Here is a 14,764-nt window from a genome sequence, read left to right as displayed (position 1 = left end):
GAACTGGAATTACAGATAGTTGTGAGCTGCCATGTAGGTGCTGGGAATTGAACTCATGTCCTCTGGAAAAGCAGCCAGTGCTCTTAACCACTGAGCTACTTCTTCAGCCCCAGGCATCATCATCTTACCTGAGGTTTCCATCTGCGGAACACTACAGTGTTGTCTGTAACCGGTATGAATTACTTCTAGAAGCTTCCAACTGTGACCCCCCCACTTTTTTTTTTCTTACAGTTCTCTCTGATATGAGCAACAATGGACCTGAAAATTTTATCTCTAGCAACAGATAAAACAACGGATAAGCTGCAGGAATTTCTTCAAACCCTGAAAACTGATGATGTGAGTACTGCTAAAAGCAAAGGCCAAGCTTGACAGATTCAAAGGATGTGTGAGCAGGGAAGAGGGCAGCCAGTGCAGAGTCACAGGGGTACGCTGAGGCCCCTCTCCCCAGTGTCCTCAGGAGAGGGGGGTGTACTTGATGGACACAGATAGACACTGAGCTGTGAGCTGCTGCAATCCTGTTATTGGGGAAACTGGCAAGATTGCAAGTTCATGTCCAGCCTGGACTAAGTAAAAAGTAGAAAGAGGGCTGGGAGCTGGGCCATGGTAGAAGACTCGCTCGGTATGCACAGGCCCTGGGTTCAGTCCCCAACACTACAAAGAAAGAAAGAAATCAAGTGCTGAGAATGAAAAGGACAACGAAAGCCATTTATAACCAGTTTTAAATTTGAAATAACCTTAGATTGCCTTTGCAGCTGAGTATATACAAGTCAGTGTACTTTTTCATTTTTTATTTTTTTATTCTGTGTGTATTTTGCCTGCATGTATGTATGTGTACTGTGTGCATGCCTGGTGCCCGTGGAAGCCAGGAAGCTGTCAGATCTCCTAGAATTGGAGTGATAAATGGTTGTGAGCAACCATGTCGGTGCTGGGAATCAAACCTGGGACCTCTGGAAGAATAGTAAGCAGTGTTAACCACTGAGCCGTCCCTCCAGCCCCCAAATCAATATATGTTTGTAGTCCGCAGAACAGTCGTGTTTGAAGCTACATTGAGGCTATAGTTATGGACAAGAAGCATTAGTTTACTTGTTGATGTGTCTCCATTTATGTTTTTCTTTGAAGAAAATAAGTTAGTAGGCAGAAAAGTATTTTTAAAAAAATAATATTTATTTATTATGTAGTCATGTATGCATGCCAGAAGAGGATACTAGATCTCACTGTAGATGTTTGTGAGCCACCATGTGGTTGCTGGGAATTGAACTCAGGACCTCTGGAAGAGCAGTCAGTGCTCTTAACCTCTGAGCCATCTCTCCAGCCCCAGAAAAACTCTTTTAAATTATTGGTAAAAGAAAACCAATGTCTGAATCTTCACTGTAAATCCATGAGTATAAAAATGAAACAAATAATGACCTAGTTGTCTACTTGGCATTTGGCCCTTTTATCTCAGAGTAGAGGTTCTAAGCTCTTTAAGAGATCACCTGCCTCAGAAACTGGGTGGAGCTCAGCAGAGTGCTTTAGTGGCCCTCTGGGTTACTTAGGTGCTTACTAAAACCCAGATTTCACCGTTTTCATTAGACGCCACCTTAACCTTCCAGTTAGTTGCTGAAGTCTGAAAGTAAGGCTTCTTCATTGACTTATTTTTCTGCATCACTCGACTCTCCTTTACCTCCGAACTATATGTGTGTGTGTGTGTGTGTGTGTGTATATATCTATATCTATTTTTAGTTCTCAGCTATGTCTTGAATCTATCTCCTTTTTCCTATTTCCTATATATTAGTGTACTAAGGCTGCTGCTATAAAGGACCTCAAGCTGGATGGCTTAAGTAATAACAGTTTATTTCCTGATTCTGGGTACTAGAAGTCCAGGTCAAAGCTTTAGCATGGGTGGCTCCTTCCAGGGCTGTGGTGATCTGTTCTGGGCCTGTCCCTTAATTTCTCATCATTTTGCCATGACCTGCATGGCTTGCTTCTGAAACCCTGACTAGGGTGGCGAGGGATTGAAGAAAGAACAGACTTACTACAGAAACCACAGACATAAACACAGAAAAGCTGGTGGGTTGTGCACGCGCTAATGGAGTGGTACCCACTCCTGCAGCAACCTGGAACCTCACCGTGTTCACTGTGCACAGCACAGAGGGTTGTAACTAGCTAGTCTCCCAGGTGGCGTCTGTAAGCGAGCAATCTCAGGTGGTAAACATTGAAGCCGCAGTTGCTAGTTTTTGCACACACTGGTCAATCATTCCTAAACACTTGTACTTAGACCAGAGGAATGCTCTGCCTTTCTGAGCCGAATGTGGCAGAAAGGCTTTGCCAGTTTCCCACGGGTCTGCGGCCTTGGTCCTTAACGTGGCTGGGCCATGTCAACAATATACATTCACTCAGGACTTCATCTGCTCTTTACACAGTCACTCGGTCTCCTAGCAGGTCTCTCTCTCTGAGCATCAGTCCCCACAACCTAAGAAGTTCTTCCTAAGAAGTATCACCTGTTTTACTTCAGGAACTTCTCTGGCACTGAGATGAAACCTAAGCTTCCTACGGTGGCCTATGGGAGTCTTCTTACTCTGGTCCTTGCCCATTGCTCCAATGTTACTTTCTGCTCTTTTCCTTCCTTACCACTCAGCCAATACATTGGTCTTTTCCAGGTCCTCAAGCATACCGAATGCTTGCCCTGTTGGGACCTTAGTACGATGACGCCTCTGTCTCTGTGTATAGCCAGCTCTTTCTTTCTTTTTTTTTTTTTTTTTTTTTTAGCCAGCTCTTTCTTACCTGCCCACCGTCGGCTTAAATGTTTCCGACCTCAGAAGGTGTGGCTGCCCCACCTGCTGTTACCTTCCTTCCCTCGAGGTATTTATTGTCTGACTAAGCTACTTGTTCGTCGTCGTGACAATTTTTTTTTCTGTTTTTTTCTTCTGTCATTCTTTCCCTTTCTCATAAACTCTGAGGCAACTGACCATGTCCGTTTGTCCAGCCTTACATTGTTCTCTGAAAAAGTGCATGCATCAGAAATATTTGTTGGTGGATGGATGTCTCTAAATCATGCCAAAGTACCCAGTGATAATGAAAGAGTTAATAAATATTTGTAGAATGACTGGTACCCCCTTTGGGATTTTGAGACAAAGTCTTACTCTGTAATAGAGATAGGCCTCGAGCTCCTGCCTCAGCTCCCAAATGCTGGAACTATAGACATGAACTGGTACCATATCTGGCTCTAAATTTCTCAATAGCTATTAGTCTGTTTGTTTGTTTGTTTGTTTGTTCGTTTGTTTGTTTAAACAGGGTCTCTAGCCCAAGCTGATCCTGAATGCCTGCGTAACCGAGGATAACCTTGCACTTCTGATCCTCCTGCCTCCGTCTCAAGAGCACTGGGATTATAGGTGTGCGCCTCTACACCCAGTTTCTGGAGTACAAGAGTTTGAACCCAGAGTCTTATGGATACTAAGCAGGTGTTTTACCAACTGGGCTACATCCCCCAGCCCTAGTCTTTATTATTTTTTAGAAGTTTTACTCCGTGGCTCTTGCTGGCCTTGCAGTTGCTCTGTATCCTAGGCTGGCCCAGAACTCACGAATGTCCTCCTGCTTCAATCCGAAGTCCTGGGATTTCAGGCGTCACTCTGCCTGGCTAGCTTCGTCTTGGCGGTCCAGGATTCTTGGAGCTCTTCCCGCCGTATCAGAATAAGAAGGGAGTGCTCGCGTGCGTTAGCGTCTGACCAGAACCTGGCAGTGCCTGTTTTCCTCTGCACACTGAGGTCAAGTGGGTAGAGGAGCCGGTCCGGAGATTGTAATGGTTTTCTCCCTTCGGTTGCAGTTGACTAATCTCCTTCAGAGTCGAGCAGTGAAAGGAAGAGCCGTGGGAGCATTCCTGAGAGCCATCTTCAAAGGTGATTCCTGTGCCGTGTACCCCTCGGTAGACGCTTTACTCTGGATGCCATTGCTGGTTTTCTTACTGTCTGAAGGCCCGGGAGATCCTACAGAATCCGCTAAAGCGGGGCTCTCCTCGGTGTGATGCTAGGATTCTTTACTGAAGGGAATCGGAAGGGCAACCTGAGATTGTGTTGCTGACTGGGGGCCTGTAAAGAGTGCCCTCTGCTGTGTTTATTCAGTCTTTTAGGATTGTGGAGACGAGAATGAGATGTGTCTAGCATGCTCTGAGGGCTAGGGAGCTCTGGGTGTGAATAGAGTGGAGTACCTTGCATCCCTCACACAGAGCCTTCATTCCCAGTGTAGTATGTTTGTGTCACTTTCTTGAGCAAGGGCTCTATGTTCATTTTGACACAGAGTGGTTTTATAATTGTGGTACTTGAAAGAAAAAAAAATATTTATTTACTTACTTTGAGGCAGTATCTTATTATGTAGCTCCAACTAGTCTGGAACTTGCTGTGTAGACCAGACTGGCCTGGAACTCACAGAGATCCACCTGCCTCCTCTGAGTGCTGGGATTAAAAGTGTGCCCTGAGGCAGGAGCATGCCCAGCCCAGCCTCAGACACCTACTCCTGCTCAGTCTCCAGAGCGCTGGCGTTCCAGTGCGTGCCACTGTACCAGGCTCGGCTTCGCTCTTGGAGTCAGCTTTGAGTGTCTTGAACTGACTGTCGTGTGTGTCGTGAGGTAGAGATCTGACTTTACCCCTTGCCCCGATTTGACACCTTTATAAAAATCGACTGCCTGGAACTCCCCTTCTTTGTTCTTATTTTGAGACAAAGTCTCATTTAGCCCAGGCTGACCTTAAACTGATGTAGTCCAGGATGACCTTGGGCTCCAGTCTCCTGCCTCCACTTCCCAAACGCTGGCCCAAGGGAGTGTTCCACTATGTCAGGTTGTATTTTTTTACATAGAGCCTCCTTTGGTTGAGTTTTTGGCTCATTTCTTGATTGAATTTGGCTACTTTTGTTGGTGCTCTTGTACCTTACTTATGGAAGAGATGAATTTCCACTGTCCTTATCACTCTGGTGACATAACCTTGCGATGATGTCTCTGACATAAAGCATTAAACTCGGATAAGTGAATCCCTCTTCCCAAATTGCTGCACTGTGTAATAAAATAAATCAGTGGAGCAGAAGGTGAACACTTTAGTCCTTTTGCTTCGGCTAAACTGAGTTCTTCTCCCACACCCCTCGCGTTGCTGTTGAAAACACCGTTATTCCGCTTCAGTATTGCGTTGCAGGCTTGTTTGATTTTCCTGCTCACCCTGGTGCTTTGTGTCTTCCTCCTTTGTTCTGGACACCTGTTTAAAACACCAAGGCTTCCCCTGCTCAGATGAAGATGGCGCCCTCAGGAGATCCAAGATATATTGTTGCTGTATCCAGTTGGTTGAATCAGGAGATTTGCAGCAGGAAGTAGCCTCTGAGATCATAGGATTGCTAATGCTGGAGGTAAGATGGAGGGGGTAACGCTCAGTGCCAAACTTAGCATAGGTCCTACGCAGGGAGGAAACCTGTGGCTTACACGTGGGCCAGGAAGATATAAACCACGTACGTAGATTGTGCTCACCTTCTGGTACCGGGATGCAGATCTCCTTGTAGGTCTTGAAAGCAGTGAGGGGCTGATGGAGGACCTAACCTTCGAAGTCCCTTACAGTTACAAGTGTGGAACAGAACAGCGTGATGCCATGAATCCCTGATAGTGCCTGTTGTGGGAGGCCATGTCTGTTCAGTATTTCAGCGATACACTTATTCCACAGAAAGGTTTCGGACATCGGATTCCTGCTGAAGATTTTCTTTGTCCTTGAACTTTCAGGTTCACCATTTTCCAGGCCCGTTACTTGTTGAATTAGCCAGTGAGTTTGTTGACGCCATCAGGGAGGACAGCCTAGTGAATGGGAAATCTTTGGAGTTATTGCCCATCATTCTCACTGCCTTGGCTACCAAAAAGGAAGTGCTGACTTGTGGGAAAGGTAATGTCCTTCCGGCTCCAGTGACTTTTTCTTTTTTCACATTATCCAAAAAGGAAGTGCTGACTTGTGGGAAAGGTAATGTCCTTCCGGCTCCAGTGACTTTTTCTTTTTTCACATTATGCAATCAGTCTCTCCATCCATTTTGTGTTTTTAGGTGATTTGAATGGAGAAGAACATAAGAGGCAGTTGATTGACAGCCTGTGTTCTGTCAGGTGAGTCTCTAAAAGTGTGGGAGTCTGTCAGGACTCACGTGGCCAAAAGCCTGTCAATGATTCATTTCAGGAATTGACATTTGTAAAGTGTTTTTTTGTTGTTGCTGTTCAGGAATTTTGTTTTGTTTTTAACATTTTTTGGGGGTTAATTATACAGATTAATAGGTTTCTTTTTTTTTAACTAGTTTTTAAAAATTAGGATATTAAGTAATGAGTTTTCTTATGGCATTTTCATGCATGTCATTATCCTTTAGTTAGCTCTATATTAATACTCTTCTCCACTGTACTACTCTCCACTTCCCTGCCTCGCTCCATTCCTCAGATAGTCCCTTCTGGGTTTTTTGTCTCTCACATACGCGCGCGCGCGCGCGCGCGCACACACACACACACACACACACACACACACACACACACACGTACACACATCTAGGTGATTTTGTTATTTTGAGCCTGGTTTCACTGTGTAGCTTAGGCTGTCTTTGAACTTATGATCTTCATGCCTCTGCCTTCTGAGAACTGGCATTGTAGAGTGCTGTGATCCTTGGCTGTGTTTGTAGACTTTCTTGTCTGTTTTGTTGACTGTTGTTTATAATATACCACCAAAAGAGCTGGGCATGGTGGCATGTGCCTCTAATCCCAGCACGTGGGAGGTGGAGGCAGGAGGATCAGGAACACAAAGTCATCTCGGCTGTGTAGCAAGTTTAAGAGCAACCTGAGCTACATTCAACCCTGTCTCAGAAAATGGAATAAGCAGTCCCTTGTCTGGTTTCTACTATTAGTGCTGCTGTTGCTTACTAGCTTTTCAGAGAGAGAGAGAGCGCACTACTGCCAAGGCCTGGCTTGCTTTCCCAGACACTGGGCTTTCTCACTCCCTAAAGCTCCCAACGGTGCTGTTCACCGTGTGTTTGCCTGCTGACTGCCATGCTGAGCTCAAAAGGCCTGGCTTTCTCTTCCTCTATAGCTTCCAAACCAATAACAATTTAATTATTTAATACCATTTCCAAACCAAATAATAACAATAATGATATAGGAATATTATATATTTTATAGTATATATAATTTTATATATAGTTACATATAAATATTATGTCAATATATAATATATTAATATAATTATGGTAAGTATAGTAATTTATGTATTTTTCCAAGCCAAGTAATAATAATAACAATATACTATCATAAAACCATTTGGTTTGCAGTAAATGTTTAAGAAAGATGATTTAGTATACTAAAACTGCACATGCTTCCAGTTTATTTGACTCTTTGTTTTAATGCAGCTGCATAGTATTCTAAATATAATTTAGAGAGTCCTGATATCCTTAAGGCAGAGGAATGTCTAATTTGTTTGTGTTTTTTTTTTTATTTGTTTTTGAAACACTTTGATTTTTGTTTTTGATTTTTTCAAGACAGGGTTTCTCTGTGTAGCTTTGGAGCCTGTCCTGGAACTCACTCTGTAGACCAGACTGGTCTCAGAGATCCACCTGGCTCTGCCTCTGAGTGCTGGGATTAAAGGCTTGCGTCCCCACTGCCCGGCTGTTTTATTTTGTTTTTGAGACAAGGTCTCACTGTGTAGCTCAGGCTAACTTCAAATTTGTGCTATTCTTTCTGTCTCAGCCTCCGAAGTGCTGGGATTACAGGTGTACACCATCAGGCCTAGCTATCTTATTTATTTTATTAAAAATAGGCTCTCGGTATACAGCCCTCAAACTCATGACCCTCCTGCCTGAGCCTCTGAAGTCCTGGCATTATAGGTCTGTCAATAGTCCTGGTTCAAATATTTTCTCTGTTTAAAAACAAAAATAAAAGAATGTTTGTAGTGACCTGTTTATATACCTAAGTGGCATCTTGTAAGTTTGTATGTAAACTGTTTCAAGTAGTAAATTGGGTGATTTGTGAGTGTGTGCTTTTTTAAAGTTATAACTTGGACACTCTGTAAATGTATATAAAGTGTGTCTGCTTCCCATAATTTTATCAGTATTGGGTGTTATCAGAGTGGTTTATTTTTGGTGCTAGGGAGTCAACCTCATCATCTGTTTTGATTTTCTAGTCTGATAAGTTAAAGGTTAGTTATTGGTTCTTTTTATTCATTTTTGTGTTTTTTAAAAAGGTAGGGTCTCATGTAGCCCTTGAACTTGATCTGTCGGGGAGGATGACCTTGAACTTCGGGTCTTCATGCTGCCTCTGAAGTGCCAGGATCCAGGGCCACCACACCCAGCTATTGTTTCAAATTGTATTTGTTTTGTCTTGCTTCCTAGTATTGAAAATCAAACTTGAAATGCCCCCATTCTTCCTCTCTTCATCAGTTTTATAAAATTATATGTAAAGGAGTAAAATGAAATAAACTCACTCTTCCTCGTGTCTTTAACCAGATGGGCTCAGCGGCATGTGATCCAGCTCACGTCTATGTTCAAGTAAGCATTGTTTTTGTCTGTTGTCTTCACATCAAGCTTTGCCAACATACCTATAAGAAATTGAAACACCGCCAGGCAGCGGTGACTCACGTCTTTAATCCCAGCACTCAGGAGGCAGAGCCAGGCGAATCTCTGTGAGTTCCAGGCCTGCCTGGGCTACCAAGTGAGTTCCAGGACAGGCTCCAAAGCTACACAGAGAAACCCTGTCTCGAAAAACCAAAAAGAAATTGAAACACAGTGAGCTCAAACCCTACTTTTTCTGAGTAATAGCAATGGTACCTCTGTTTTCTGTTATGATATTCTTTCCCCTCCCTCTGTTTGGGCTTAGTTTATTAAATATATGATTTTCTTTTCAAGATGCTTAGATAAATTTATTCTCTTAAAAGATTATTCATAAGAGAAAACTCAAAGAGAACAGCTGTAGTAAATAGCTACTTTATTCTTTAATTCCAAATTTCATTTAAAGACTTGTTTATTATTTCTCTATGTGTGCATGTGTGTGAGGGTCTGCAGAGGCCAGAAATGGGTGTCAGAGCCCCTGGAGCTGGAGTTACAGGTGGTTGTGAGCTGCTCCTTGTGGGTGCTGGGAACCAAACTTCAGTCCCCTGGAAGAGCAGCAACTGTTCTTAACCATTGAGCCATCTTGTCAGCGCCTTATTTGTGTATTTGTTTGTTTGTTTGCTTTTTGTGGTGTGCGTATGTGTACATGCCTTTGCTACTATGAAGGTACTTATGTCGTGAGTGTGGTGTAGGTGGGGCCAGAGGTTGATGTTGGGTGCCCTCCTTGGTCATCTCCTTAGGTACTGAGACACAGTCTCTCACTTATCCCATAGCTCACTGATTCAGCTGTTCTAACCAGGCAGCTTGTCCAGAGATCCTGTCTTGGATGAAATTATAGGTGACGGGTCCTGGGGATCCAAGCCCTGGTCCTCTTGCATAGTAAATGTTTTACCCTACTGAGACATCTCCCTAGTCCCTACATTTTATTTCTTAATAATGTTGGATAGAATTTTGATTGTTATTTAAGCCCTGAATTTAATTTCTAAAAACAAAGCAGTCCGGCTCTGGCTAGACATTCCGATCTCTGCTCCACAGGGATGTCCATCTAACAGCAGAAGAGATGGAGCTTGTGGTGGCGAAAGTGTTGGCGATGTTTTCAAAGTTGAATCTCCAAGAAATACCACCATTGGTCTATCAGCTTCTGGTTCTGTCCTCCAAGGTACAAATAAAACAGTTATTTCTCCTTAATTCTGTGGCATAAGCAGCTGTACCAGTTCAGCTTTTTCAGGTTGTTGGCTTTCATACTAAGACATACATGTTTTTATTTCGTCTGTGGTGATTTGATCATGCTTTTCAGCCAAGGGAAAAATGATTTTTTTGTGTGTGAAAGTAAAAGAAATAGACAGACATCAGAAAGCGTGTACACTAAGAGCACAGAAACTCCGTTATTTGTTGTGTGACACTATTCCTGGAGAGTTGTGAGCAGACACACCAGATAGAGAACCAACAACCGACCCTCAGAGGATACCACCAAAGCCCCCGTGGGGAAACAACAAGCTTTATTTAGTGGTGTTGCTTTCAGGAGTGTGGGGGAGAGTTACCTGCAGGAGCAGGAATGACTCAGACCACATCACCAAAGGTCCACCCCAGCAGGGGTGGCAGCTCACAGGAACTGGACTCCTGGAGTGTCCTGCACACTTGGAGGCAGCGCAGCAGCTCGGAGCGCCTCTTCCAGGCAGCTCTGCTGGTCTGACGGTGTCTCTCACCGGTCCTTGCTGCTTATGTGCGTTTGAGGAGGGTGGGGCCTAGTGTATCTCTTCAGTTTCAGGGACTTCTTGAAGCTTTACCCATCGTTATTACCTGAGCTTAAGGAGCTTCCCTGCAGAATGAAATGTTTTATCTAGGAGGAAGTCACAGCACAACAGTATTTCAGTTAGGGCTGGCCACCTGAGACACACACTCTACCGCCAAGCTGTTTCCCTGGCACTGTGAAGTATTTCAAACTCTGTTGCAACGTGAAAGTATTCTGTACATTATTACCATGACACTAGGTTGTAACTTATTTAAATTTATACTAGAAAACCCTTGGTTATTTTACCTTGAGTTAGGTAAACATTCTTTTATTACAATATAATTGCTATTGTATTTCTAGGGGAGCAGAAGAAGTGTTCTGGATGGAATAATAGCCTTCTTCAGTGAGCTGGATAAGCAGCACAGTGAGGAACAGAGCGGTGATGAGTGAGTACTACAGTTTAGAAGTATAGCACGTCTTCACAAATCCACCTTCTCACTGTGTGTTTCAGTCCTTAGTGTGGTCGTTAGCCTGGCTTTCACCCCTTCCTTCCCTTCCTCTAGCTGCTCAGTTACGAAGGTAGGAGAATAATTCAGTCTCTTCTGCTCTTATTCACACCCTTCCAGGAAAATAACTTGTAAGATGCAGGTTTAACATCTGTTTATTAGAAGAAAATTAGCAAAGAGCTTAGTGTCTGCTCTGAGGGTAGCATTGGCCTTGGGACTATAGTGATGAACTGTTGTGAAATATTATTTTAAGATGTGTTACATTTGTTTATGCTGTGGGACATTTGTTTTAATGATGCCAAGATGTGTTGCATTCTTTTATGTTGCATTTGTTTAACTCTGTAAAGCTGTGTTACTGTGCCTTTCTAGAACACCTAATGGTCTAATAAAGAGATGAATGGCCAATAGCGAGACAGGAGAAAGGACAGGCAGGGCTGGCAGGCAGAGAGAATAAATGGAAGGAAAAATCTGGGAAGAAGAAAGAGCAAGAGAACAAAGAGAGGAGGACTCCAGGGCCCCACCACCCAGTTACCCAGCCACCCAGCCACCCAGCCACCCAGCCACACAGCCACACAGCCACCCAGCTGCACAGCAAGCCACGGAGTAAGAAATAAAAAAGGTATACAGAAATAGAGAAAGGCAAAAGCCCAGAGGCAAAAGATAGACAGGGTTAATTTAAGTTAAGAAAAGCTGGCAAGAAACAAGCCAAGCTAAAGCCAGGCATTTATAATTAGAATACGCCTCCGTGTGTGATTTATTTGGGAGCTGGGTGGCAGGCCCCCCCAAAAGAGTAAAAAACAACCAACAACCATGAACCAGTCAGGCAAGACTCCTGCTGTTATGGAGCTTAAATTTTGGTGAGAAGAAAATCTTAGTGTTCGTCATGTGTGAAGATAAATAGAAAGGATCATATGTCAGTGACAGCATAGCTACTTTAGATTGGGTCTGGGAAACATCTCTGGGAAGGTTTTGTTTTAACCAGAGCCTGACTGATAAGAACCACCATATGTTGATGAGGAGAGCATTTTCAGGTAGGGGATAATACAAAGGCTGAGCACAGTGTGGCATATCTTAGAAAATCGATGGGTTTTTTTTTAAATGTTTATTTTATTTTATGTATATATGTGTGTGTGCCTGAGTGTATGTATATGCACCAAGTTCATGCAGTACCTGGAGAGGCTAGAGAGGGCATCAGATCCCCCTGAACTCGAGTTATGGATGGTTGTGAGCTGCTGTGTAGATGCTGGGAACTGAACCCAGGTCCCCTGCAAGATCAGCCAGTGCCCCTAACCACTGAGAAATCTCTCCAGTCCCAGATGTTTTCTTTTTAAAACAAGTACACAGAGTGCTTATTTTGTACCAGGTACATATACTATAAACCTTGCGTGCTTTTTTTGTGGATATGGAAACCAGAAACAAACAAATTCAGGTATTATCCTGTGTTGTATAGTCAGAAAATAACAGCAAAGATTTGAATCCAGGCGGCCTGGCTAAGGAGTTCATGCTGTTGGGTCTAGTACGATCAGCTGCTCCCAGGGTGTAATAACTTTTGTTACTTGGCTTGCACAGTTGTTGAGAAGGTGGTTCTCTATGTTGACTTAGGAAAGGTTGACAGCAGGTTTCACAGACGGTAAGGAGATCAGTTCTGATCACATTAGACTTGCAATGCATATTAGCAGCCCATTTGGAGCATTGAGCAGGTAAAAGTCTGAACCGATACATAAGTTGATACACATTTAAAAATCATTGAAAATAAGTATACATATGCATATAAATGGGAGGGGACTAAAGCCAGGGGACAGGATGGAATTATCTAGGGAAGATATGAAGAGGAAGAAGCCTACCAGCTCTGAGATACTCAGCATTTAAAGATCAAGTGGTGGGGAGGGTGAGCTAGCCAGGGGGATAACATTGAGATCAATCAGTGTCCCGGAGCACAAGGAGACCAGCTGTTAGGCACATGCTTATAATCCCTGCACTCTGGGGGCCGAGGCAGATAGATCATGAGTTCAAATTCAAGGCCAGTGTAGGCTCCGTAGCCAGGTGAGACTGTAGGTTTGGGCCATGTGGGTGTCCTCTGTGACCCTTACAAGAATGGTGAGATGGCACTGGTGGGCAAGGAGAGGTCGGAGCCTGATTGAATGTGGTTGGACTTGGGAAGAGAGTGTGAGATAAAGAAGTGGAAATTTGGCTGACTGTAGACAGTTCTTTGTGTAAGTGTCCTCGCCACTTCTGCCTCCACGGTTCTGCGGCTTCGGTTGGATGCTTGTTCGTCCCAGCACTCTTTCATTCTGTAACCCTGACTCAGACCTTGTTATTGAATCTCCTAGGTTGTCGGAGCTCGTTACCGCCCCAGCAGACGAACTTTATCATGTGGAAGGCACCGTCATTCTACACATTGTGTTTGCCATCAAACTGGACTGTGAATTAGGCAGAGAACTTCTGAAACACTTGAAGGTAGCAGCCGCCTCTTAGGATGGTTTCAGGGCTCCATGAGACAGGGCACTTGTACTGAAGCCTCTTTCCTGTCAGTCCGTGACCAGAAGCACAAATACGGGACATCCGTGGGTCTGGAGGATCTTTTTGTCTTTGAAAGCAGAAGATATGTGTGCTATTTCCCAACCCTAAGCGAAAAAGCTCCATTTAAAAACTTTCCTTACACTGGTCAGAACCTAAGCTAAGCTGCTATTCTGGTGCCTTGGTCTTCCTTACTCTCTCTAAAGCCTTCCTCTCCACCATATGGCTTTTGGCTGTTTGTCCTGAATGTGTTAGACATCTGTGCCATTTGCCTCTTATTTATTTATTTATATTGTTTATTTATTTTATTTATTGTTTTTCAAGACAAGGTTTCTCTATGTATCCCTGACTGTCCTAGAACTCATTCTGTAGACCAGGCTGGCCTCAAACTCAGAGATACGCCTGCCTCTGCCTCCCCAGTGCTGGGATTAAAGGTGTATACACCACATCCAGCAGGAAACTCAGTTTAATTCTAACTTTATATCTTAAGTAATTTTTATCTTTGGCTTCAGCTTTCCCATTTATGAATTGGGATTTTTCTTATTTCTAGTATATCATAGAATTTTATGATGCTAAATTATTCATCATTAAATATCTGTGAGGTAGAAAAATAAGTTGTTTTTATTTTTATTTTTTTTTTCTTTTGAGATAGAGTTTGTGTATGCTAGGCTGGCCTCAAGCTCCTTTTATAGCTGAGGTTGGCCTTGAACTCCTGATCTTCCCGCCTCTATCTTCCAAGTGCTGAGATTACAGGCTTATACCACCACCATGCTTACCTTCCTCTAACTTTTCATTCTGAAAACAAAACAAAACAAAAAAACCCCAACCCAAAGCAAAGATAAAAGTCTAACAAGAAGCATACCTGTTCCCATCACCTAGATTCACTTATTACTAAGTACGTTTATAAGTCTCACATATACCTTCTTCAGCTGTGAACCATTTCACAGGAAATTGCAGAAACCATAGCCCTTCTTGTCTGAATCATTTAGTGTGTGTCTTTGAGAATATGGACGTGTTACCACAGTGACATCCTCTCACCTACAAATTTAATTTTAACTAACTCCTTTAATACGATTTAATCTGTAATCATAATTTAAATTTTCATAGCTGCTGTATAACTGTTTTTCCTTCCACCCCATGATCTATTCAGGTTTAATACATTATTACATTAGTTTATTTATTATGCCTAATATAATTCCTTAAACATTATTTATTTTGACTTTTATTTTGGTTGCAAATATATCTTTGTAATGTGTTCTTTAATTTTTTTTATATTATTCTGTGTTTGTGAGTGTTTTGTGTGCATGTATGTGTGGGTACCACTTGTGTGCCCGGTGCCAGACGAAGTCAGAAAAAGGCATCAGATCCCCTGGAGATGGAGTTAACTGATGTTTGTCGGTCTCCATGTAGGCACTGGGAACTGAACCTGTATCCTCTGCAA

The 14,764-nt window shown here is 43.1% G+C and overlaps 1 protein-coding gene across 1 annotated transcript in view; it reads left to right on the top strand.

Moving 5' to 3' along the window:
- Positions 1-229: 229 nt before the first annotated feature.
- Fanci (FA complementation group I) overlaps positions 230-14,764 on the top strand; it is a 55,108-nt gene continuing 40,573 nt past the window's right edge. Inside the window, exons 1-9 of the mRNA XM_052763083.1 lie at positions 230-336; positions 3,803-3,875; positions 5,234-5,364; positions 5,729-5,885; positions 6,040-6,097; positions 8,467-8,508; positions 9,604-9,727; positions 10,661-10,746; positions 13,137-13,263. Coding sequence (XP_052619043.1) covers positions 253-336; positions 3,803-3,875; positions 5,234-5,364; positions 5,729-5,885; positions 6,040-6,097; positions 8,467-8,508; positions 9,604-9,727; positions 10,661-10,746; positions 13,137-13,263 — 882 coding nt within the window. The 5' untranslated portion in view covers positions 230-252. The remainder of the gene's footprint in view (positions 337-3,802; positions 3,876-5,233; positions 5,365-5,728; positions 5,886-6,039; positions 6,098-8,466; positions 8,509-9,603; positions 9,728-10,660; positions 10,747-13,136; positions 13,264-14,764) is intronic.

Source organism: Peromyscus californicus, unplaced genomic scaffold (assembly GCF_007827085.1).
Source record: "Peromyscus californicus insignis strain IS unplaced genomic scaffold, ASM782708v3 Scaffold_4__1_contigs__length_199733344, whole genome shotgun sequence".
Classification (NCBI taxonomy): Eukaryota; Metazoa; Chordata; class Mammalia; order Rodentia; family Cricetidae; genus Peromyscus; species Peromyscus californicus.
Note: the sequence above shows the minus strand (reverse complement) of the source record. Positions and strands in the feature narration are given on the sequence as shown.